Below are 23,395 nucleotides of genomic sequence, written 5' to 3' on the forward strand. Positions count from 1 at the left end.
AGGAATTACAAACCCATGGCTCTTTAGCCGGGTAGGAAGGGGAGAAACATCCATGTGTGCCCAGGCAAAACCAGGCTGAGCACAGCCCCTGGCCGTGCAATCCAGAATTTTGATGGGTTTATTTCATCAGCAGCATCCTGTGCTCTGGAGAGGGGAGAGTGGAGGTTTTCCAGAGCCCAGCTGAGCTGCCGACATGTTCACATCTGTTTCCAGCTACGCCCTGCGCCGGCTTTCTGGGAGGAGGAGGAGGGGAGGATTTGCCTTTTTTACGGCTCTATTTTTATCCTGCTCTGCGAGGCTTCACCACTCTGTGTTTGCAAAAGCTAAAATTCAAAACATCCTGGGGAAAGCTGCCGGGGGGAGACGCTGCACAGATTCCCACGTCGCTGCCCGGGGTTTCGCCGAGCACCATCTGGCAGTGCCGACTCCCACGCCGCTGGCGCTCGGGCGGGTTGGAGGCTCACGGACCAGCTCCGGCTGCCGCCGGGTTTATCCCTCTTGCTCCCAGAGGAGTCCAGGGAGATCATTCTCTAGGCTGAGCTAGAAACATGATGCCTTGGGGAAAGCACTCGGGTGGGAAGGATGCTTGGCCTCGCCAACTCTTAGCTTACCCTCCCTATATCCGAGCTGAAATTGCTTCAATTAGAGATTGCGGTAAATCATTTTAGCTAAACCACCGCAAATACCCTTGTGGATATTCTTTAACCAGCTTACCCAGCTTTAGCTCGCTTCGGAAAGGAATCAATTCTGCTCCAATCTTATTTCAATTTGGTTTCAATGGAGTTAAGCGAGTCCACACTGGTTTTAATTAAGACTGGTTTAAAAGCAATTATAGTAAATTAATAGAAGTTATGTTTTATGCCAGGGTGAAGTTCAGAACTTTGTGGCTGAGATAAGAAAATCCAAGTTCATGTCAGAGTCTGCCGGGCTCACCCGGAGCAATGTGGGGACACTTTGGATACTGTGGGTCTCAACATAGCTCAGCCCATCAAGCAGCCAGACAGCCTGAATGTTCCAGGGTGATGTACAATATATATTTATAAGGGCCTTAATATAGATCCCTAATTGCCTGTCTTGGTTGATTTATAGTGTGGCCACGCAAGCGATGGGAACAGCATGAGCCGCTGGTGAGAGCTCAGGGATGCACTGGGGGTTTGCAGACATTCACTGTGCCCTGCTCAAGCTGGCACCCATGGTTGGGGGAACAGATGTTGGTGTTGACTTAGATGATTGTGTCCCTGGCTCTGCCCCAGTATGTGAAGGGAATCCAGGGAAAGGATTTGTTAGCCTGGCATCCTGGGCTGCAGGAGGTTGCTGTAGTCATTGGTAGTCGTTGCTGTAGTCATTGCCCATGGCAGGGGACTTGGAACTAGATGAGCTTTAAGGTCCCTTCTGTGATTCAATTATAAGAAGCCAGGCTGATGTGGATTCACTGCAGCCATAGAGCTGCAATTCCCACATGCCTTTCGCCATGTTTCATTGCTCTGATGTTCTTCTGAGCCCAAAATTCCCATTGAACAAATTTCTATTCTATTCTATTCTAGTGGATGTCTGGACTGAGTTTCATCATTCCTCTGAGCACAGATCTTTCTTCTTCCAGCTCCCTCCTCCACACCAGATTATAAAAAAAAAAGCCATGATGTGCCACCAGCCCCAGCTACGTTAACAGCAGATCTGGCAGGTTACGGATCTGCAAAGTCTTGCTTCAGGGAAAGAGGGAGAGGTGCAAGCTTCAATTAATTATGCCACAGTTTTCTTAACACTTCTTCCTGCTTGTCTCTCGTGCTTCAGAGAAACACTTGACAAGCTGCTCCTACAGTTCTGTCAGGCTGGGAATGCCACTGTGCTGAGCTGTAACCCGCAGGGCAGTGAGCTGAGCTCCGGGCTGCGCCAGGAAGGGTTACACCACGGCACACAAGGTGCCAGCCACTTCCTAGACATCCTGTAAACAGAACAAACGGGAAGGTCGGAGGATTGGGCGGCTTTGGAAAAGAAATGTTTTGCCTACTTGGAAGTATTGCCTGTTTAAATTCCATCTGAGATTTGGTTGAGCCTTTTACAGCCTGGCAGACTCCTACACACTGGTTTCTCACTCCCAGCATTAGCCCTAGAGAGCACTGACAAGGCTGCTCTGGCATGGTGTGCCACAGTGGAAACCATCTTTAGGGACATGCAGGCGTAGCTGCTCTGCACCAGGTGGGCAGAGATGGAGAAATGATCCCTCTGGAGTTCAGTCTCAGTGCTCCTAGAGGCCAAGGATGGTGAAGAGGCTCCCTGGAGCAGGCAGACTCATGCTTTATTCTTCTAAGAAGAACAGGGCACAGACTTGTTTTCACCATCTCTGTGTCCCAGTCCTTCCTTGCTCCCATGCTAGGCAGAAGGGTCTAAGGTTCAGGAGTCAGTCAATGGAAGAAAACAGCAGTTCTGAAGGTACTGCAGGCTATAGCTGTGATCTGACCTCCAAGGCAATTCTGACTTTTGGATACTCAGCTGATGCAGCAGGTCATTCCCAGTCTCCAGTTGAAGATGCAGGACAATGCTGCACCACTGCAGAGTACATATCTGAAGATGCTCTTGGCTGGTCTGTCTTGTAGCCATGCAGCTCCTGGACTTTGTCCTGTACACAGCTGGTACTGTCAGGGAGGAGAAAAATTTCTGCCTCCTCCTGGTTTTTTTGGGGATGTGTTTTGGGATATGTAATGTTTGGCTGGAAGGTGTTTATGGTGACTGTGAGGCAGTGGCTTTTCTTTGTACAGGGAACACTATGCCATTGATGCTGCTGTGGGGCTGAGAGAGACTATTTTTGGGGTTTTGAGATGGGAGAAACTGTGAGATCAGACTTTCCCTGGGGCAAGCTACAGCACTGGAGCATTGTTAGCTGATGGGAATGAAGGTGGGATGTCCTACCTGCAACTAGCTCATGTTCCTGTGCAGCCAGGTTTGGATGCCTCGGAGTTGCTAAGGAAATGAGCAAAAATATCACCTTTGCAGCTTTGAAAGACAGTTTCTGCCTGGTCTTCACCTGCCTTCCCAGGCTTTGCTGGGAGGTTCGAGGCTGAGCTGCAGGCAGGCACAGTGAAAGGGCAGAGCTGCCCCATATCACCTCCAGAGCCTGTCTCTGCTCCCTTTTGAGCAGATCTGAGCAGCTGTAGTGATGACATGTGGGACATGGCTGTATTTTCACACTGGGTACTCCCTGCCTTCGAACAAGCACACCTTTGTTTTGGAGCACATTGGCTCGGCTGAATCCCTTTTTTTTTTCCCCTTTGCCCAGATCATCTTCCCTGCAGCTGAGGGGAAACATGATGCCATGGTGAACACTTGTGCTTGGGGAGCTGCCTGCTTCAAAGCCTGGTTTGGGGTTACAGATATACCAAGGGTTGGGTGAACACACAGCTCTAGTGGGAAGAGGACACCGGGTTCTGGTCAGGATGACCTCGTATTTCATTTTCCTTTCTCTTTGGCTCTGTATGTTCTTTTAGATGCTAAATCCAAACCTGGGGAAGTTGCCCTGCGTGTATCTCTTGTGTGTCATTGGGAGAGGCAGGATAGAAAACAGACCAGCAGCTTTTCCATCAGGTTTGCTGGGCTTTGGCAGCTTAATTGCATCTTTAATTGGCTGCTCCATGCTCCACTGAGTGTCCATAGAAGCAGACAACATCCATAAATCAAACTGCTCAGGTTTCCTTCGGTTATCTGATGGAAATAGTGGGTGGGGAATAGCCTTGGGGTGCTTGTGTGTGCTGGATTCCCTCCTTACCACAGTTGGATGTGGCCTTTCCAAAGGAGAAATTAAGAGAGGGAGCTCCCCTTGTTGCAAAGTCGCTTTTGAAATGCTCTCTCCAAACATTTGCTTTGAGCGCTGTCCTGCTAAATAAACCATCTCCCCTGGGGTTTCACTGTGGGAAAAGCAATCTTTACCTGCCAGCTCCCTGCTTTTGTGTTTGAAAGGGATATTTCCCTGAGCTGGGAACTTCCCCTTTCCCTGCCCTCCCTGCTAAGAATCTCAGACCAGGACAATCCCTAAGCCTAGTGCTCTGCTGTACTAGTACTTTACTATATTTTTACTTTTGTTTGACTAGTGCTTTATGCTAGCCCTGGGGCACATTGCATATAACACTTGCACCAAGTGACTTCTGCTCAGGGAAAATCACATCACTGAGTGTAAACTGGTGCCCGTGCCATGGCCCAGGGCTGAATGTGTGTGTCTGCCACTACTGGGCTGGGGGCATCTGTGGTTTATGGAGTTGGATTACAGGCTCTTCAGCTCACCAGCAGTCTGGTGTTTTTTGGGATGAGTGTACATGCCATATCTGAGGAAATGGGATTGGCTCAATTTAGAGCTTCAGGCACTCCTTCTTCTAGCAGCTACTGGAGCTGAATATCTCTGGGATGAACTCCCCAAAATCCCAGTTTAACCCCAGATGCTGCTTCCAGGGCGCAACCACCATAAGCTTTCCCTTGGACTGGAGAGAGCTAAGACAGGGCTGGCTCTGCTTGGACTAACCAGATGTGGATGTATGAGACTTGAAAATCCTTCCATGCCCCTGTCCTCATCTTCTCAGTGCTGTGATCATGTTTTGGGTGTCTGCTCTCTCATCAAGGCTTTGGCAGCAGGGCCCTGGCAGCTCTAATTTGCTCTCCTCTTGCCTCCCCAGGTACAAAAGGCCTGGAGTGCTCACCCTCCACCCCCACCATGAACTCCTACTTCTACAAGTTCATGATCAACCTGCTCAAACGCTTCAGCAGTGAACGGAAACTCCTGGAAAACAGAGGAGCCTTCATCATCAGGTCAGAGCACCCCACCAGCCTCACTGAAGCCCCTGAGCACCCCTGGGACTCAGGGTGGGACAGGGATGGCAGAGTCAAGCAGCCCAAGTACTAGATTTGCTCAGAGCCAAAACCATTTCCTCAATCTTCCCTTGCTCTCCAACAAGCGGTTTTGGAGCAAACGGGGTTTGCCTTTCACATGTCAAGGCACCATATTTCTCTCTCCCATCCCCGGAGGCAAAGTGGCTCCTTATTAAACAGTGTTGTCAGAGCCTGTTTTCGTTAAGAAACAGCTAGACCAGCCAGAGCACGAAGACAGAGCACTCAGAGTGCCAAGCTGAGTGAATTCCTTCAGCCAGCTTGGCAATAGCTTGCCCATCCAAAGCCATGTGTTTCAATGCATAGAGTTTGTAGATTTTACTTCAGCTTTTTCAGGAGCTGTGGCAGAGGCTGGAGAGCCAAATGTTGTGAAGGCTGGAATGCCAAGTGTCGTGGCAGCTGGCAGGGAGTCATCTTTATTGCAATAAAATCTGGGTCAAGGGATATCCATTCCTCAGTTTGCTGGGAAATAACAGGGTTAATGGTCGAGGCGAGGTGGAGAAATCCATGAGGAGGTTGGTGGAAGCAGCTGGCAGACCCTGGGTTTTCCTCCCTTGCTTTCAGGGATGTGGCATCAAAATGAACAGGGGGAGAGCATGAGCTACAACCCATGCTTCTGTGGGAGAAGAGAGCCACCTCTGCAAGGCACAGGGGTGTGCTTGCTATTGATGAAGGAGTTCCATCACTGCAGTGGGAAAATACAGCATGCAGAGCTCCCAAAATATGCAAAGCTGAGCTGGGTGTGGAGTTGTATCTGCTTGGGCAGTAATTTTTGCCCAAGGCTGGATTCATCCCAGAGACAGTATCCCACTCACAGTGTCCACTCTCCTCTCCCCAGTCAGCACAGCCCCCAGGATAAGCCAGCCTTGGCAGGGAAGTGGTCTCATGCTGTGTTAGGGAAGCAGGGTGACCAGAGTGACAGTGAGCCTGGGCAGGGTCCTGTTTAAAGCTCTCCTGTGCTGTGGCCACCTCCAGGTTTTTCCCTCTGGCTCTGGCAGGAGAAGCTTTGGCTGGCAGGCCCAGCTTTCCCAGCAGCCAGACAGAGGTGTGGTGGGACTGGCTACAGCAGCTCAGCAAGCTGAGGCTTTTTACAGTGACTCATGCCCCAAAAAATCTGGTAAAGCAAAAACAAAATAAAAAATTAAAAAATAGATTACTCTGTCCTTTGTCAAGTCACGTTGTTGCTCATATAGGGTACATGCAGGACTGGAGCCAAAGTGGTGGTTCTGGAAGGGTGAGCCATGCCTTCAGGTACCAGTGATTAACTCTGAAACCTACTGATGGCAGGTAAAAGACTGGTATAAACTACATCTCTGCTGCTTCCAGAAAAAGCAAGATGAGAATAGAGAAGAAAAACTTCTACAGGACTCTCTGGCAGAGATTGATCTCTTGCTGGAGAGACTCAGTGAACGTGGGAGCCTCATGGAGCTATTTTTAGCCACTTTTCAAATTGAAGCCGTATGTGCGTTCCCACGTTACATCCCTCCCCTGTCCACAAGCCAGCTCAGCTGTTTTGCACAGCAGGATGAGAAGCCAGCCTCATATTTGACTTAAGAGATGTTGGTGATATTTCATCCTGAACTGGAGTGCACAAGGGGGATGCTTGAGAGCCTGGGACAGCATCTGCTAAAGTGTGGTCCTGGACCACTGCTGCCTCTTTCCTGGGCTGGCCTGGGAGCACTGAAAGAGGGAAGGAAAATAGACCTGTTATGTTTAGGCAATGATTTCCAGCTGAAGGATTAGTGTTCACAGGAAAGGGAAATGGAGGGCAGGGGTTTTAGTAAAGCACAGCACAGCAGTTTTCCCTGTCACGTTGCTGGTGGGCAAATTCAAAGGTCCATGAGATCATGTAGGGGATCTGTGATTAAAGGTAGTTTATTTCTAATCCAACTCAAGTTTGTTCAGGCTTGGTTGCTGACTCTGAAAGGACTTTAGTCACTCTCCTGATATGTCCTTGGAGTCCCAGAGACAGGGTTTATGGTACATTGTGTGTTTGAGGATGGAAGTGGGTTTGACTAGTGATCTCTGCAGGAGATGGACCATCTCTTACTCTGTAAGGACATGTGCTCCCCAAGACATGCAGTACTGCTCCAGAGCCTGCCTGATGCTGGGAAATGGGTGGGAGAAGTACCTGCAGCACTCATTGGCAGCATTTGCCCACCAAGCCTGGCTCAGGCAGAACTATAGGGGCTGTGATGGGGAGTCTTGCCATCAGTAACCCCAGTCCCAAGGTAGGTATCTTAAGATGCTTTGCCAGAGAAGGCAGAGTGGAGCTAAGTGGAAACACAGACTTCCTTCAAAATAACAGGGAAACAGCTCCAAAAGCTTCTGTCACTCATAAGGAGGTATCCAGAGAATTTCTTCTTTGTCTGTGATTACCAGGCTGGGGGATAACCCAACACTGGCACATGGTCCCTCTGCCAGCACTGTTTGTGCATCTAAGAGATGGATCAGTCTGCTGCATTTTGAGTCGGATCCAGTACCCATCAAACCATGCTGTGATGCCTCATCTGTGCCAAGGGCTTTAGGATTAGGATCCCCTCAACTCAAGAGGACCTCACTGAGAGAAAGCCTATGGCTCTGGTGGAGCTCACATGCCCCAGCAGGAGTAGTTGGATGATCTTTGTGGGTCCCTTTCAACTCCCTGTCATCTATGATCTGTGAGAAGGGAAGAGCAACATCCGGGAGAAGGCTCTTCAAAGCTGTTTAGATGCCTCATGAATGTCCTGGAAGGATTTGCCAAAGAGATTCCAGTGGTACAAATCCTACAGAGTCTCATGCTGTCCCACTCCTCTCCACTGGAGGAAGGAGGGAAACTTGCTCCCATTATCTCTTCCAAATTTTTTTGTTTGGCATCAGTTTTCTGCATTGCAGCTGACAAGATTCCTTTGGGGGTCAGTTCTCTCTTATTGTCACTTGTGACTATTTTTAGGCTGGAAGCCAGTAAAATTAGTCTGCCTTCAGAACTACATATACCAAGTGCTGCCTTCTCCTCTCAAGCCAGGCATGTTTGCACTCAAACGTTCCTCCCAAAGTGTTGTCAGAGGCAGGAGTATCACTGTTACCTCCCACCTTGATAAGCAGATCTGAGGCCTTCCACCCTTTTCACTAATTGCCCTGGCTGGCACGTGGACATCCTGGATTCAGCAGAGCCCTTAAGCAAGAAGCAAATCTTCCCATTCAGCTGCTGGCCTCTTGCTTGGAGCAGCCAGAAAAATGCGGAGGAGCTTCCAAAGCATCACATGGCTCCTTGGAGCAGCAGGGCTGTCCTCCAGGCAGGAACCCTGTGGAGGGAAAGCTGCTTGGCCAGTCAGGAGGCAGGGCCCGAGCAGCACCGAGCTTCTCAGCTCACAGCAAGATTTACAGGCAGGATTTAATGCCTGTTGGTTGGTACCAGCACTGTGGGATGGGGGGATTAAGGGAGGGGGTGAGCCCTGCTGCAGGGACATCAGTGTTGCTGCTCGGGGCACTGTGTGATGATGGGGCTGGCTGTCCTTGCAAGGAGCTGTTTTCTACCCTCTTGTACCTCCCCAGGGCTGGTTGTGCAGTTCCTGTGCTGTCCCCAGGGTCAGTCTGAGCTGCAGAAGCTCAAGAGGTTCAGCTGGTTAAGTCAAGCCTAGCACCAAAGCAGCCAGTGTTTTGCTGCTCTCTGAGATGGAACAGCTCAGACATTCATGGCTGATGTACCTTGCCACAGCAAATGAACCCTTCAGGGTGTGGGATGTGCTTGAGTGGCTGGAGACATTCCTATGCATGTGGTGTGTGGATGCTTTGAAGTGCAGGGCTTAACTTTGAAGCCCAGCAAGGCCATTTACTCGAAGAGCAGTGGCACCCTGGGGCAGAGAGGATGCCTGAGTCAGCACTTTCCTCCCCAGGCAGGGCTCGCACGCAGGGGTTGTCTCAGCTTGTTTTATAAAGCTGTTAAACAAACCTCCCCACTGCCTGGCACCTTCTCACAGGGTGTTTTTCTGAGGTTAATCTGCTTGGAAGAGGCCCTGGCATGACTTTTCAACCACCTCACATGTGATGCACCTGGTGGGACTTGTCCATTTGAATGGGGATGGTCCTTGGCCTTTGGGGGTATGCTTGAACCCTGTGGGGGCTGGCCAGGAGGACTGGCTGATTCTCCGTTCACTCTGGAAGACATAGGCTGGAGCATATAAGGTTGTTCAGCCAATTTATGGCATTAAGTGGAGAGCTGGAAAATCCCAAGTCTTGTGATGGGGCCACAGATTTATAGTTCCCAAAGATGGGAAAAGTTCACCTGACTGGAAATTCCGACTGTTCATGAGATCTCGAAACCCTGCTGGGATGAGGCCAGTGGAGAGCTGGATAATGAGGAGGACAGAGCTGAGGACAAACACTGGCAGGTCACACTGGGTGCATGAAGGGCTGTTCATTATGCCCCTGGGGCTGGGATGGCCAGTTCCTCTTTTTGGGCATGACAGGGCTCTTCTGCCTCTGAGAGGCTGGTGCTGACTGTACAACACCATGTCTCCAGAAAAAGTAGTGAGAAAGGCACAAGGTCCTGAAGCTGCTAACCAGGATGAGGAATCAGAGAGAAGGTGAGCGAAGGGCTGGAGGAGTGTGGAACACAGACATCCCTCAATGCTCTTGGCAGGCCAGCAGTGAGGTGCATGTTAAATCACTTTTGACTGGCCTGCCTGGCATTCCCAGGGCTGTGCTCTCCGTCTGGGAGAGTGGGAAGGGAAGGGAAGGGCTGCCTGCCAGCATCCCAGTGAGCAGGGCTGTCTGGAGGGAGTGGGATGGGGGTTTAGCCACAAGTTTGGATAGCAAAGGATGCACTGGGGATCCTGTACAGAGCAACTGGGTGTTTGTTTTGGTAATGAGGGGGTTCCACAACCACAGGATGCCTCTATACTGCAGTGAGCCAGTGTCCCCCCAGCCCTATCCTGGCTCCTACCTTATCCCTAACCTTGTCCTTTCCTCCTGCTGTGCTGGCCTCACTTCCCAGCCCCTCACTGAAGAGGGTCAGGAGATTGGGGCTAATCAAAACCCTCCTATTTTCCCAGGCCTGGATGCTCTTGAGCTCCTCTGGACACACATTTTCCTTGGCCAAACACCCCAATGCCTCCTGATGATCTAGAGGCACCCAGTGCAGGGATGCAGGACCCACTCCTGCTCCTTGCTTTGGATGTGCTGATGCCACTGTGCCCCCTCCATTGCCAAACCAATGCCCTGAAAATCCCTCTACAAGTGAATCAGGGCTGGAGGGGGGACACATGTCACCTCTTCCTCTCTCCCACCCTCCATGCCACTGCAATGCAGAACAAAACCTGTGTTTGTTTTTGCGGGAACCGTTTGGCTTGTACTCAGCAAAGTGCAAAAAAAAAGAAAGGGCAAAAAATGGAGCCTCTTTGATAAACTGTGATATGAACTCGGGTAAAATCCAAACAGCTGTGAGTGCTACAAGGGAAGCTTCTGTGTCAGGAGGCAGCGAGCCTGCGAAAATCCACTGCTCTGCCTGCCAGGATGCTCGCTGGCCGCCTGCCCTCCGGCTTTAATGAACTGTGCGCTCGCCATCCCCCTCCTCGTGCCTCGCTGAGAGGAGGAACCGGAGAAAGCTTTTTAGTTTGTTGGGGGTTTTTTTCTCCATTTGCAAAGCAGGAAAAGGGACTCCCTCCCACTCAAGGCTCTGGCCAGGCACAGAGGGATGGAGCAGGGTAGTGAACATGCCCAGTTCTGCAGAAGTCAGTAGGCTTCTCCATGCTCACCTCCAGCCCATTCCTCTGTGCCTCCCTTTAACTTTCCCTGCTCCCCAAAACCTCCTCTCCCCAGCATGCCCAGAGATCCAGAACAGTGTTACAGTGACATGGTGGCAAACAGGCTCTGCTTTCCTGCATTCTTCCTCTGCCCCAAGCTTGCACCATGAACCATGGGTTCTTGTCAGGCTCTTATGGGATTTTGAACCCCACTGTACCCCAGCTCTCAAACTGCCTCTTTTACATCACACAGTGGGTCCACAAGCCCGCAGGAGCATGTGCTTACTGAAGTTTTAATTCAGTAAGGCTCTGGTACATAATTCTGAGCTCTCTGATATCCTCCCAGCCCCATGAAGTAGGATCCAGAGGGGGAAAACCCAGTTTTCTCCAGGGTAGAGGTTGGCTCTGGAGTCAGAAGCACCAGCAGTCACCAACAGCGTGACCTTCACAAGGGAGGAGCCTGGTTTGTCAAAGGATTATCCCTGCTGGGAAAGCAGGAGCTGGACCAGTCCTTGCCAGCTCCCTCCTGGGGCTGTACCCCCAGGGAAGGACAGGAGATGCCTCCACTGAGCTGCAGGGAATGGATGAGCTGTTGCTGGAAATGAATTTGCTGTGCTAACCCACCAAAGCTGCTCCAGGACCAGCCGTACGTGGAGTTGCTTGGAAGGATTTGATGGGTTTTCCTGTAGAAAAATGGGAACCACATGTGAGCAGCAGTGCCGGCGTGGGCTGGGACTAATTTGGGTCAGTGACAGGGTGGAGGGGAGGAAGGGGAAATGTGTGTAGGAGAGGAAAATCCTCACAAAATGGCCAAGTTCCTTCAAAGGGCAGGTCCCCAGGTAGGGATATCTGCTTCCTCCCAGCACTTTCCCTAGGATCACAACAGGAATGCTGTGGAAGGAGGGAGCTGGGAGAAGGCAAACAGGACAGTGGGGAGAGGAGCCCACAGCTTCCCTGCTTGCTGACTGTCATGTTCTGCAGAGCAGGGATTCAGCACAAGCAGCTTCCAAAGTGTCTCCCAAATTTTCTTTGCCTGGCTGATGGGGTGAGGACCTTCATCAAGGGGGGGAAGCAGCTTAACCTGTCTGATCCTGTTTGTTGGGACTCGGGTGTTCTGATGGTGCTTCATTCTCTGGCTCTGCAGCTGTGACAACTCGGTTTATTCATCTTTGCAGAGAGAAGAGCCAGGACAGGAAATCAGGCTGAGTAACCTGTTTTTCCCCCACCTGTGTTCCAGGGGAACTTGCTCAGTTATCCCCCAAGCACAGGGCACACTCAGTTAAAGACTGAGAAGAGCTCACCTCAGCCAGTGGGTCCAGCTGTGCACTCTGCTCCCAGGATGGGATATCCTCAGATAAGGTATCTCTGGATGGGACATTTTTAACTCCCCACTGAAAGCATAGAGCTGTGCAAAAGCCACCCTGGTTGGAGTTCCTGCCATTTATTGCTCCTTCCCTTAGTGCATGAGCTGCTCCTCATGTTCAGCTGCACCTGGAGCTGGTCCACTCATAGCACTGGTTGCTCTCTTAGGGTCCTGGCAGGGCAGGGAGCATCCATCTGCTCCCCTCTCATGCATCTATGGGACTTGAAGGGGTTGAGGTAGCAAGGCTCCTCAGGCTGCTTCCCTCCTTGGGATCCCTCCAGGGATCCTGGCTCAGAAGGCAGGGCAGGCATTGTGATCCAGTGCAATGCTGAGAGGCAGCGGGCATGGAGGCAAGCCTGGCACTAAAGCTGAAATAGCATCTGGGGTGTCTAAACCATGGCATAAATGGGGTATTTTTTCAGCTGACACTTGAGTGGGAAGTGCAGCAGGGTTCACTGAGTTACAGTCACCTCCTTCCAAGATGTGCTCGTGTTGTTGGCAGAAGAGACAAGGCAGCTTCACCTCCCACCCCAGAGTACACTTATCCCTGAGCCATGGGACACTGCCACCTCTTCCCAGTACCTTTTTTCCTTTCTTCTGGAAAGCTTCACCCTCAAACACAGAGTGTATTCCTGCTGTAGCCTATCTCTCTGCTTTCAGAAGTTTAGAGATAGCCAGCAGGGCCATTTGCCACGAAATTTATCTTCCCTATGTGAGGATCCAAAGGCTCATCCACCTCTAGGACAGCAACCTGCTCCTTGGCCATGCTTTTAGGAACAAAAGCACTTTTATTTTCTTCATCTTAAAGCGAAGTGATGGGGAGGAATGAGCAGGGACTGCAGCTCCCATCTCTGTACAAGCTGTGCATGCCCTGAAGAGGATCAGCCTCTCCCAGCTCCTGTTGCCACAGCTTTGCACCCGCTCCTTTAACCTATTTTATTTGCAGTGATGAGAAATTATGGGGGGAGAAATAAGGCGCTTGTCAGTTTTCTTGAAAATTAGGCCACAGCTGTCAGCCTGAAAGGGAAGCGGACGTCTCGAAGGAAGGATCTGCTGCTGCTCTACAGTTCTCCCCCACTCCCAAGCCAGCCCATACCCTTCCTCCCCTTCCAAACAGAGCTTGCTTGAAAACATCCGTGCCTGTTGTAAGTGCCCCTCTGGGGACAGGCTCTGGAGGGCTCAGTTGCACATGAGTTGTTCCTCTCAGCTGAGGTGGTGGCTGGAGCCAGGCACGTGCTCTAATGCTGCTGCTTGTGCCTTCTGCCTGGGGCTTGAAGCCCCAAGAGCTCAGGGCAAGACTTGCATTTGCCATCCATTTTACCATTGAGTCACTGGCAAGTTTAAAAGTTGGAAAAGAAGTGCTTTGGGGAAGTAATTCTTTGCTTTCCTGGAGGGTTTGGAAAGGGAGATTTGTCTGTTTTTCAGGTAAGTCTTTTGTTGATGCTCAGATGTTCCTAGAGAATTTTGTAAGCTTTGCAGTCAGTCACTTTTCAATGCAGGTGCTCATGACCAGGTTGGATGGGGCTTGGAGCAGTCTGGTCTAATGAAAGGTGTCTGTGCCAATGACAGGGCAGTTGGAATGAGATAGTTTTTAAGATCTCTTCCAAGCCAAACCATTCCAGAATTCTATGGGCAGGGTAGCTTTATGCATAAGTCATTGTAAAGTTTCCTCAAGGAAACTCCTGGCACACACCAGCTTGAGCAGCTGAAGACTGATGCTGGTTATCTGTCAAGTGGGCTTCACCTTGGAGGAGCTGTTGTATTCTAAAGTTGGTCCATACCTTGGGCTAAGTGGACCATCAAGTTTCCAAATTTAGTTGTCTTTTAGCTTCTGGCCCATTCCAAAGGATATTACTCTCCCTTCTTCTTACTACAGCCCTGTTTCTCTCTCCTGTTTGGTACAGAGCTGTGGGTATCTCACTGATGATAAAAATGTCCACAGGTGTTGGATATCTGCTTGGAGAGCTCAAGGTGGTTTTGTTGAAGGGCACTGTTCTCCAGGCACCTCCGAGGTGGGAACAGGGCTGGGTTCATCATGAGTCAAGATGGATGTGCCCAGCTTCAGGCTGGACTATCAGCTTTAGTGGGCAGCGGGGCAGCCATCCTGCCAGCCGGGACAGGGAAGCATCAGGACGAGCAGAAGCCACAGGCTGAGGCTCTGCACGATCAAGATGCTGTTTCACCAGTTGAAGCTGGCCTGAAATAGTAATGTACATTTGTGCTGTGTTCCTCTCAGGCATCCGTCTGGGCTGCTCTGGGGATCCCCAGGGATCCCTGGGGAGCGCCTGACGCTGGGGCGGCCGCAGCCCAGCGCTGAGCTGGCACCGCGGCTCCGCCGGCACTTGTCACACTGACGCTGCTGCCAAGCAGACGCTCTGTGGGAGGGTTTTCTTGTTTACAGTGAAACACTCTGCACCTTTCCCTTTTCAAGCAAAGGCATCACAGGGCTTGTCTCCTCCAGCTTTCAGAGATCTACACATCTCCTCCCAGAATCCACACATCTCCTCCCAGGATATGCACATCTCTGCTCTGCAGCTTTCACTAAGTTGCCTTGGGGAGCTTGATAACCGTTCCAAGAAACCAAACCTGATGAGGGTCCTTCTCCTCCCCAGATCTGCCTCCTGCAGGAGCTCCCCTGCTCCCAAACCTCACAAACCCTTCAAAATCCCTTACATAAAATACTATGAATTTTGTAAAGCAGGAGCTGCTGGGGTTGCCATGGTTTCCCTTGCCCGGAGGAGCAGCGCTGGAGCCTGGATTCAGGAAAGGGGGGGATTAAAATGGAGGACTGGGATTTTCTTTGCTGATGTGGAGGGAAAGGATGGGACTATTACAGCCTTCCCCATTTGCTCTCTTCTCCTTCTCCCCTTCCCATCCTAATTTTATCTGTGCTTCCTCTGCAAATTCCTAAAGGATCCCAGCTGCTGGGCCAGACTGGGGATGCTGCTTTTCCTGGCAGGAGAATTTCAGGGGGTGGGGATGGGCTGTGGGTATCACAGAGGCTGTGGATTCCCTGGTTAGGTGGGTTAAGCCAGGGCATCTGCTGAGGAGCCTGGGGTGTGGAGGAAGGGTGGGGAAAAGCCTTTGGGAGGAGAGAGGAAGGGAACAGAGGAAGAGGGTTGGGAGGAAGTATGGAGGGACTCTGCCCTCCTCACAGCTGTGGAAGTTGTTTTGAGACCCATGAGCAGAAAAGTGGAGCAGAACCCCTCAGAGCATCACTTCCAGGCCTCAGCCAGCTCCTTCCACAGCTCAGGCTCTGTCCCAGTTGCTGGAAGTGGGACAAGACATGATCCTCTCCCTGCTGGGGCCCCGTGTCTATTAGCCCAGAGCTAATAAAGCAAATCACTAGTGCTTAATGAAGAAGCACCTGCTTAATTGAACACAGTGGGGTGGTGCTCAGCATGGCCAGGCAACAGGATGGGAGCAGTGTTTCCCCCCAGGCACCCCACAGATAACAGAGGAGATGATTCTGCACCGAGACTGGATTTTTTAGATTTTAGGGAAAAACTAATGTTCACCCTCTTCAAGCAAGCATTAATCTGGCCTGAGCCTCCACTACCCTGTTCCTGCATGGTGGCTCAGGGCAGGGGACGGGGCTGAAGTGGTTAAAAGAACGAACGGGCAGGATGGGAACTCTGACAGCTCCCTGAAATGATGATGTTTAGATTAGCCGGTTTCCAGGCATCGAGTTGTCAAAGCAGGAGGGCTGGGAGGGACGCCGGGGCTTGTCCTTAATTGGAGATGTGGCTGTAAAGCCACCCCATCTCGCCAACATCCTCTGGGCTCCAGCATGCTGCCCTGCAGCAGCTCCCTGCCCCTGTTCCTGTACCTCATCCCACCCCACTGACCATTTATATGATGGGAATTCATTGTGATTGACATTGCCGTGCTGGCAATTTGGTGACTGCTACATCAGAGACACAGGGGAACCCCAGGGTGGCTGACACGGCCACGCAAAGCTTGTGGTGACCTCTGTGTCTCTTCCCTTGGCCAGCCTTGTGTTGTTGATGAGTCCTTTAGGCAAGGGGTCAGCAGGGTCCTGTGACTGCAGCATGGGTGGAGGTGTCCTGCTGGGTCCCTTGGGAGCCCCACAGTCACTCAAAGTGTCCCCCATCATCACAGTGCAGGTGGATGCTGCCTCCCATCTGCCTGCAGCCACATTCCTTGGCTCCATCAGAAAGGCTTGAATAACCCTTTTAATTTAAGGAGTTAAATTTTAATACCACATTTCATTATCGCCATGTGCCTGCGCTGCTGGCTGCATAACATAACTGATAGGTGCCATGATGCTCCGTGGCTCCTGCCTCCCTGGGGACACTTCTTGCCCTCTTCTTCCATGCCAGGAGGTCCTTGGAGACTCTCTGGGTCCCCATGGGCCAGGGGATGCACGTCACCCACAGGGATGCAGAGAGAGCTCCAGGGAGAGGCATCCTGCTGGAATGATGTTTCAGGGGGATTAGCCAGTTCCTTCCGTCATCACATCATGTATATATGGGGAGATATATATATATTTAAGGGATATGTGTATATATATATATACACATATTTATGGTATGTATATATCCAGGATATATTTATGGTGTGTACATATAAGGGGTATGACTCCCACCCTCTATCCCCTCTGCCCTATTCCCTTCCACAGCCACTCCACTGACATCTCAGTTGGGGCCACCTGTCCTCTGTTCAGCCCCTTTCTCTGCCTCCTCCCAGCCAGCCTGGCATTCCCCTCATGCCATCGAAGCCTCCCGGGGAATGAGCTCCTGGGGACCCTCCCACCCCACCAGCAGATGCCTGGTGCTGCAGTTGGGTTCAGCTGCTGGCTGCTGTCATGGTGGCCAGCAGCTGCAGGACCAGCCAGTTGTCCCCTCCTTTGGGGACTGCTTTTGGGATATGCTGACCAAAGGGCATCATGGAGGGGAGTTTGAGGTCTGTACCAGTGCTATAAGAGGATACTGTGCACTGGCAACCTCATTCTGCTGCTGGATCCCAGAGAACCTAAGGGCAGCTGGAGGGTCTGGTGCTTAAGCAGGACAGCATCCCAGTGAGGTGACAAGGCTTCGAAGCAGAGGACAGTCTCCACACAGCTACTGCTCTAACACCCCAACAGTTTCCAGTTCCTTGATGCCACCGAAAGGAGGAGGGAGAATCCCAACCCTTCCCCACTAATCAAAACCAGGCCTGAAATTAGAAAGCAGCTCGCATTCAGCCCCCTGCTCACTGTGAGCACAGCATTCACCAGCCAAATGGCAGAGCTCCTATTTATGGAAAGTGAGAGGCTTCCTTTTCCATGGAGGACCTGCAGAGGGGGAGCCTGAAAGGCATCCTTTTTGTCATGGGGAAGCTTTGGAGGTCGCTGAATTGCCCTTAGTGCTTCCTGGCACTGTTTTTCTTGTTTAAGCTCTTGCTATAGTTTTCTTGTCTGGAAGGTGTAAAACACTGGCTCCCCACCGGCCACAAGCATTGGAGCCAGTCCCAGCTGTACTGGAGCACCAACCACTTTACTGTTGAGACTAAAACTATCCCAGTGTTTATCCCTGGAGAACCCATCCCTTCTTTGTGCACATTAAACCATCTCACTTTATGGTTCAAGTACCCACACAGCTGCTGGAGGAAGCTTGGAGAGGATGGGCCATCCAGTTATCCCCCTTGCTGGAGAAGGGTAGCATGGAGCCACCTTACTCCTGGGCTGGGCTTGGTCTTGCCCAGGCTGGGCTTGCTTTGCTGCAGCTGGCAGTGACTGGATCCTGCCTGCAACGCTGAGCTATTGATTTGCTTCTGGCTCCATCAGGCTGGACTAAAAGCCTCTGCTTTCCCCTTTTCCTCCCTCCATGCCTCACTTTCCCACCGCTTTCCCTCCTCCAGCCAACCCGCGTCCAAGCGGCGAGAAATCAGGGAAGCGTTTTCATGCCCATGAATGCAGCTGGTTACGTAAGAATAATTGGGATAAATGAGCTTATTTATCACAGCCCGTTCCATTTTAGCAGGGTCCGGGGCGATCGCTGGGTTGGGTTACATAAAATCCCGCACAGAGCATCTCATTGTCCGGTGGCAGCCACGCGGGATGCAGGAGCTGCCCATGGAGAGCAGCCAGGCCTGGGTGAGGAGGGAAGGGATTATTTGGCAGGATGAAGAGGTGGGAGGAAGATGGGGGTTTCTTCCTTCACGTGTTGAGGAGGGAACATCTGTTTCTTCATTCTCCTGCATCCCTAAATCACCAGGCTTTAGGTTATGGTCTTTAGAGTCTAGCTATAGTCAAATAGTCTTCCTATGGTCTGTCCTTACAGGAGCAGGGGCTGGAAACTCACATCCTTCCTCCTCACCACAGGAGCTGAAAACATGACTTTCAGGCAGGGGAGGTTCAGGTGTACCTCCTACCTCCTGGCTGAACTAGGCAGCTAGTGAACACCTCCCACCCCAGCAACCCAAGCAGTTGCTCTTTGTTTTGCCTCTTAATCCTCTCAGAGATGCCTGCAGGGGGAAATCTGAATCCAGCTAAAATAATCTGATGGGGAACTGTGTTTGGTAGGAGCTGGGGGAAAGCAGAATGGCTCTGGGGGTTGCCTTAGTGCCAAAGTTCCCTATCAGCCTATGGGAAAATGTGGTGAGCCAGGGAGTATTCCTGTTTCAGGATAAGATGGGATGCTGAGGAGCCAGGTGGGCTTCCCTGTGTCTCTCCAAACCCCATGTCATCCGAGCTGGCACTGGGCAGCATTTCAGGTGTCCTCAGACAAACTGCCCAGGAAGGCAAGAGCTTGGAGAAAAACAGGAAATCCCCAAATCCAAACAAATGTGGGAAAAAAAAAAAAAAAAAACCTGAGGGTGGTTTTGCTTTTTTTTTTTTTTTTTTTACTAAAAAATGTTGAAAATCTTGGGAATGCCTCAGGGTTTGTTAAGCAGGACATTCCTGCTGTGACCCAGCCAGGCAATCAGCGTGGGCTGCTGTGCTGGTTACACTGTTTTGAGGAGAGCACTGCTGGCAGGATATCCAGTGGAGCAAAGACATCTTCCAGCTTCACCAGCTGGATCCCTGGAGCCACTCAACACCGGATCTCATGGCAGCTGGAGCATGGAGGAGTTCAAAGAGCAGCTTCTGGCTCCAGGGCTGCTGGGTTGCACAATGCCTGGAGGAATTGCTTCACCCCACTGGCTGCACTCACTGGGATGTTCCCCAGTGTCAGTGGGATACTGGTCTGACTGGGCCATCACATGCCATCTTCAGTGATGCTTCTGCACACTCACTGGTCAGGCTGGAAAGTGACACTGAAACTTCCTGAGGGAGGTCATAGAAAGACTTGATGTGACATAAGCTGTAGTAGTGGGTGCCAGCAAAGCCCCAAAGCAGTATTTTTAGGGGCATCCAAAGCAATATGACCAGGGGTGTGTCTTAGCCCACCTATGGTTTTTTGTTCTTGTCCTGGTGTGAATAGCTGCATCCTGTAATTGCCCCACAGCATCTCTGGAGAAGTAGGCTCACATCAGAATCTTGATTGTGCTCATTAACCATCCTTCCCCCTGGTTTTTCTCCTCTGTGATATACAGGCAGCTTTGTCTACTTCTGAATGCAGAGAACATCTTTCACTCCATGGCAGACATACTGCTTAGGGAGGAAGACCTCAAATTTGCCTCTACCATGGTCCACACCCTCAATACCATCCTGCTGACATCCTCCGAGCTCTTCCAGCTGAGAAACCAACTGAAGGACCTGAAGACCCCGGTATGGGCAGCAGAAGCAGGCTTAGCATCTGGAGAGGACATAATGGGGGTGGTGGGGACCTGGCAGACACCTGGAAGTGTGTGCTGCTGCTTAGACCCTGCCTGGTAGGTCCCAGCATTGGAGCTCATGCAGTTTCTGTATTCATCCACCCTTCAGGAGCCAAGGATGGGCTTGGAGGATGTGCCCAATTCCTGCTTTTCTCCCTAGAATGGGAATGGGTTTACTGAGCCCTCAAGCAGCTGCTGCCTCCCTCCATCTGCCACTCCATGGGCCATGGGACAGGTGACAGCAGGAGGAGAGTCCTACAGTCCTTCAACTGTCCCTCCCAGGAACATGCCCATAGGATTTGCTGGGCAGCTGCCATTAGGACCAGTGACATCTAAGGAAGGAAAGGAGGAAGATCTCTCCTCCTCTTTCTCCTGCTGAAAGCCAGTGATGCAGGGGTGTCCCCCTGGGTGGGACAGCATTGTCCTCCAGCCCCTCATCTGGTGGTGGATGCAGCAGCCCTTAGGGCCGCCTCGTCATGTTGTCACCCCGAAGCCCACCTGGTCTCCATCTCCTGAGGCTGAGGTTCCTGCCACTGCCAGGTGGACTTAGTTGGTCCAGAAATGTCCCTTTGTGTTTTGGTGGCACTTGCCATCGGGCGGGTTGGTGTTGGGCACCTGGGGCTTTCCGTGCCATGTCTGTGCTCCCAGTGGTGACCAAACCCCAATGGTTCTCTCTTTCCCCAGGAAAGCCGTAACCTCTTCTGCTGCCTGTACCGGTCCTGGTGTCACAATCCTGTGACAACTGTGTCCCTCTGCTTCCTTACCCAGAACTATAAGCATGCCTACGACCTCATCCAGAAATTGTATCCTTTGGGGATTTTCTGACAGGGTGGGGCCTGAGCTGGCTCTTAGTCCCTCTGTGGTAACCAAGGTCACCCTGCAGGCCAGCCCAGCCTCCTGCCTGCAGCCCATCATTACCAGGGCAGGGCAGCCTGTTCTGGGTGTGTGCCAACTCCCTTCCCCTGGTGTCATCCCTTTTTTTGTGGTGAAAAGAGAGGAAGGCGTGCACTGACTGAGCTTTGACCTTTCCCTGCCCTGGAGGGGAGGCTCCTCAACATCCTCTTCCTTCCAGGAAGATGAAGGCTTTGGCCTCCTGGCCTGGTGAGGAGCAGGCAGTGCCCAGCATGGCACAATCCCCGGTGAGCTCACCATCTGCCTGCAGCAGAGTGATTATTTTCATGTGCCAGCAAACCCCATGCCTCCCTGAGTAGTTTTCCAAATGAAGAAGCTCAATAACACGCTCAACTTCCCTTCCCAGTGCACACTGGCTTTCCTTCTGGGAGATACACTATCCCTGTGGGCCAGGAGGGTAAAGGCAGCGTCCTCCCTTGAACACTCATCCTGCTTGCGCTCAGATTTTTGGGCAGCCTGCCTCTCCCCCTATACCTGCTTGCTCATCAGTCTCCCTCCATCATCCCCTGGCCACCCTGCAGACCTTTCAGCCCTGTCTGCATGCAAAGCCCTGCCTCTTCCCTGCCCAGTGTCATCCCACAGGAGCTGTGGATGCAGGGAGGCTTTGGCAAAGCTGCGGTCCGCACGGGGCATCACCCGCCCGAGCCATCTGCTGCTGCCCGGCCACCTTTTTCCACAGTAACATCCTTGACAGCCACATCCAGCGGGGATCTGGAGGTCACCGTGGATTTCCTCACCGAGGTGGACAAGCTGGTGCAGCTCATCGAGTGCCCCATATTCACATGTAAGGAGGAAGGGCCGGGTGGGGAAGGGGCGGTGCTCCCCCTCCCCGCGCCTCCATCGCGGGCGGCAGCGGCCGCACGAATAAATAGAGCAGAAGTTATGAGACTTCTTGCCGGGAGGTTTGCCCAGCACTGGAGCTGCCCGCCGGGAAAAGGGCACGCTGGCAGCACGGGGGGGCAGCGCTGCCCCCAGATATAGGTTAAGGGAGCGAGCAGCACTGGCATCCTGCAGAAGGGATGGGGGAAGGGATGGTGGGGCCTGGGTCACACTGAGCATCTCCAGGGCTGCAGGAGGAAGGTGTCAGTCCATCCTCAGATGCGTGGAGTGGCATTGTGGGTGCTGCTGGGACCCTTAGCAAGAAAAAAGGTGGTTTTTTATCTTGAAATTAAGAATAAACCCCTAAAAAAACTAGGTGATGTTTTCTCCAGCCCCCAGCAATTTGGGTCCCCCATTGGGTAATGCAGCAGTGCTTGACCAGGGGCTCAGGGGTGTGACACTGGGAGCCAGGATGGTGGCAGGGGATGTGGCAGGGTGACCTGTGGCTGTAGGGGTATTTCTCATTATGCTGATTTGCTGCCCCCGGGCTTCTTATTCAACGTGTAGCAGGGCAGTGAGGTTGTTGAGAAATGTCCCAGAAAGGACTTTTTGGGGTACCTATATAGGTCCAGAGTGATACTGGGGGATATTTAAGGGAAGAGTTTTAGAGCAGCTGGGCAGAAGAGACCCTCAGTCATGTTCCCTCCTGTAGACCCTTTCCTATATCCCCAGGATGTCTGTCCCAATGTGTGAGGCGCCCACGTGACTCTGGTGGTTTTCATGCCCCAAATTAATTAAGAGTTCCTCAGCCTATTCACCTGAGTCCACACATCTCAGGGTGGGGGACAGATGTGTCCCCCATAAAGTGGCATCCCTGGTGTTGGGTCCCTTCACTGAGAGATACCAGAGGTACAAGTGACAACCAGGAGGTGAGATACTGAGACACAGACCTTACCCCATCCCCTGGACAGCCTCTTCAGTTGTATTTAGAGCTCCAGAAGACTCTTTTGCTGTGAGCCCAGCAAGGGATGGAGCCAGATGGTGGTTTTTTCTCTACTGGGCAGAATTGAGGCCCATCACATGTAACCCTCAGAACCAAGTGGAGGGGATTTCCTCTGCTCCAGAGTGTCCAGGAGGGTGTCATCCAGCCCTCTGGATGTGATGCACCGGGGTGGGTATTTCTGCTAGATCTGCAGAAGCTGAGGAGCAATCCCGTGTTGCATGTGTGTTCTCAGGCAGACAGCATGGACAGCCCCCGGGGTGAGTGGTATCAGGAGTGGCAGACCAGGGAGCCAGTTGCACCCAGGGAGCTGTGTCAAGCAGAGGGTCTTCTGGACAGTGTGGGACAACAAGATGGATAGGTTAATGAGAGAGGAGAAGGGTGCCATCAAGTGCCCCTTGGGTTGGCTGGCAGAGGCTTAGAGCCTCTCCAGGACTATCAGGGGGTGGGAGAAACCTGCTATTGCAGCTGGAAATAAAATGCATTTTCCCTGCCTTCCCATCCTCTTCTCTCCTCTTCCAGATCTCCGCCTGCAGCTGCTGGATGTGAAGAACAACCCCTACCTGATCAAGGCACTCTATGGCCTGCTGATGCTGCTGCCCCAGAGCAGCGCCTTCCAGCTGCTCTCCCACCGCCTCCAGTGCGTGCCCAACCCAGAGCTCATGCAGACCACGTAAGTGCTGGGGGGACGGGCCAGCATCAGCATCGGGGCTGGATCAGCTGTTCCCCCACAGCTGAGCATCCCTGCCATTCCAGGCTCAGCCCCGATCCCGGGCTCAGCCCCGTGCTCTGCCTTTCACCCCCCAGCTCTGCTGCGGCCGTGGCTGCTCCTTGTCCCCATGGCCGGGAGTGTTGGCTCAGGGGGTTTTTTGTGTCTATATTTGGTAACCCTGGGAGGGCTGTGCCTCATCCACAGGCATTTGGCATCCAGGATGGAAAATTTCACTT

General features: G+C 52.1%; 1 protein-coding gene across 1 annotated transcript in view; it reads left to right on the forward strand.

The window, feature by feature from the left end:
- VAC14 (VAC14 component of PIKFYVE complex) overlaps nt 1-23,395 on the forward strand; it is a 58,453-nt gene that overhangs the window by 32,926 nt on the left and 2,132 nt on the right. The window contains exons 14-18 of the mRNA XM_079315900.1: nt 4,659-4,791; nt 19,495-19,669; nt 20,401-20,519; nt 21,333-21,412; nt 22,970-23,120. Of these exons, the coding sequence (XP_079172026.1) occupies nt 4,659-4,791; nt 19,495-19,669; nt 20,401-20,519; nt 21,333-21,412; nt 22,970-23,120 (658 nt within the window). The remainder of the gene's footprint in view (nt 1-4,658; nt 4,792-19,494; nt 19,670-20,400; nt 20,520-21,332; nt 21,413-22,969; nt 23,121-23,395) is intronic.

The sequence above is a fragment of the Erithacus rubecula genome (genome assembly GCF_903797595.1).
Source record: "Erithacus rubecula genome assembly, chromosome: 12".
Taxonomy (NCBI): domain Eukaryota; kingdom Metazoa; phylum Chordata; class Aves; order Passeriformes; family Muscicapidae; genus Erithacus; species Erithacus rubecula.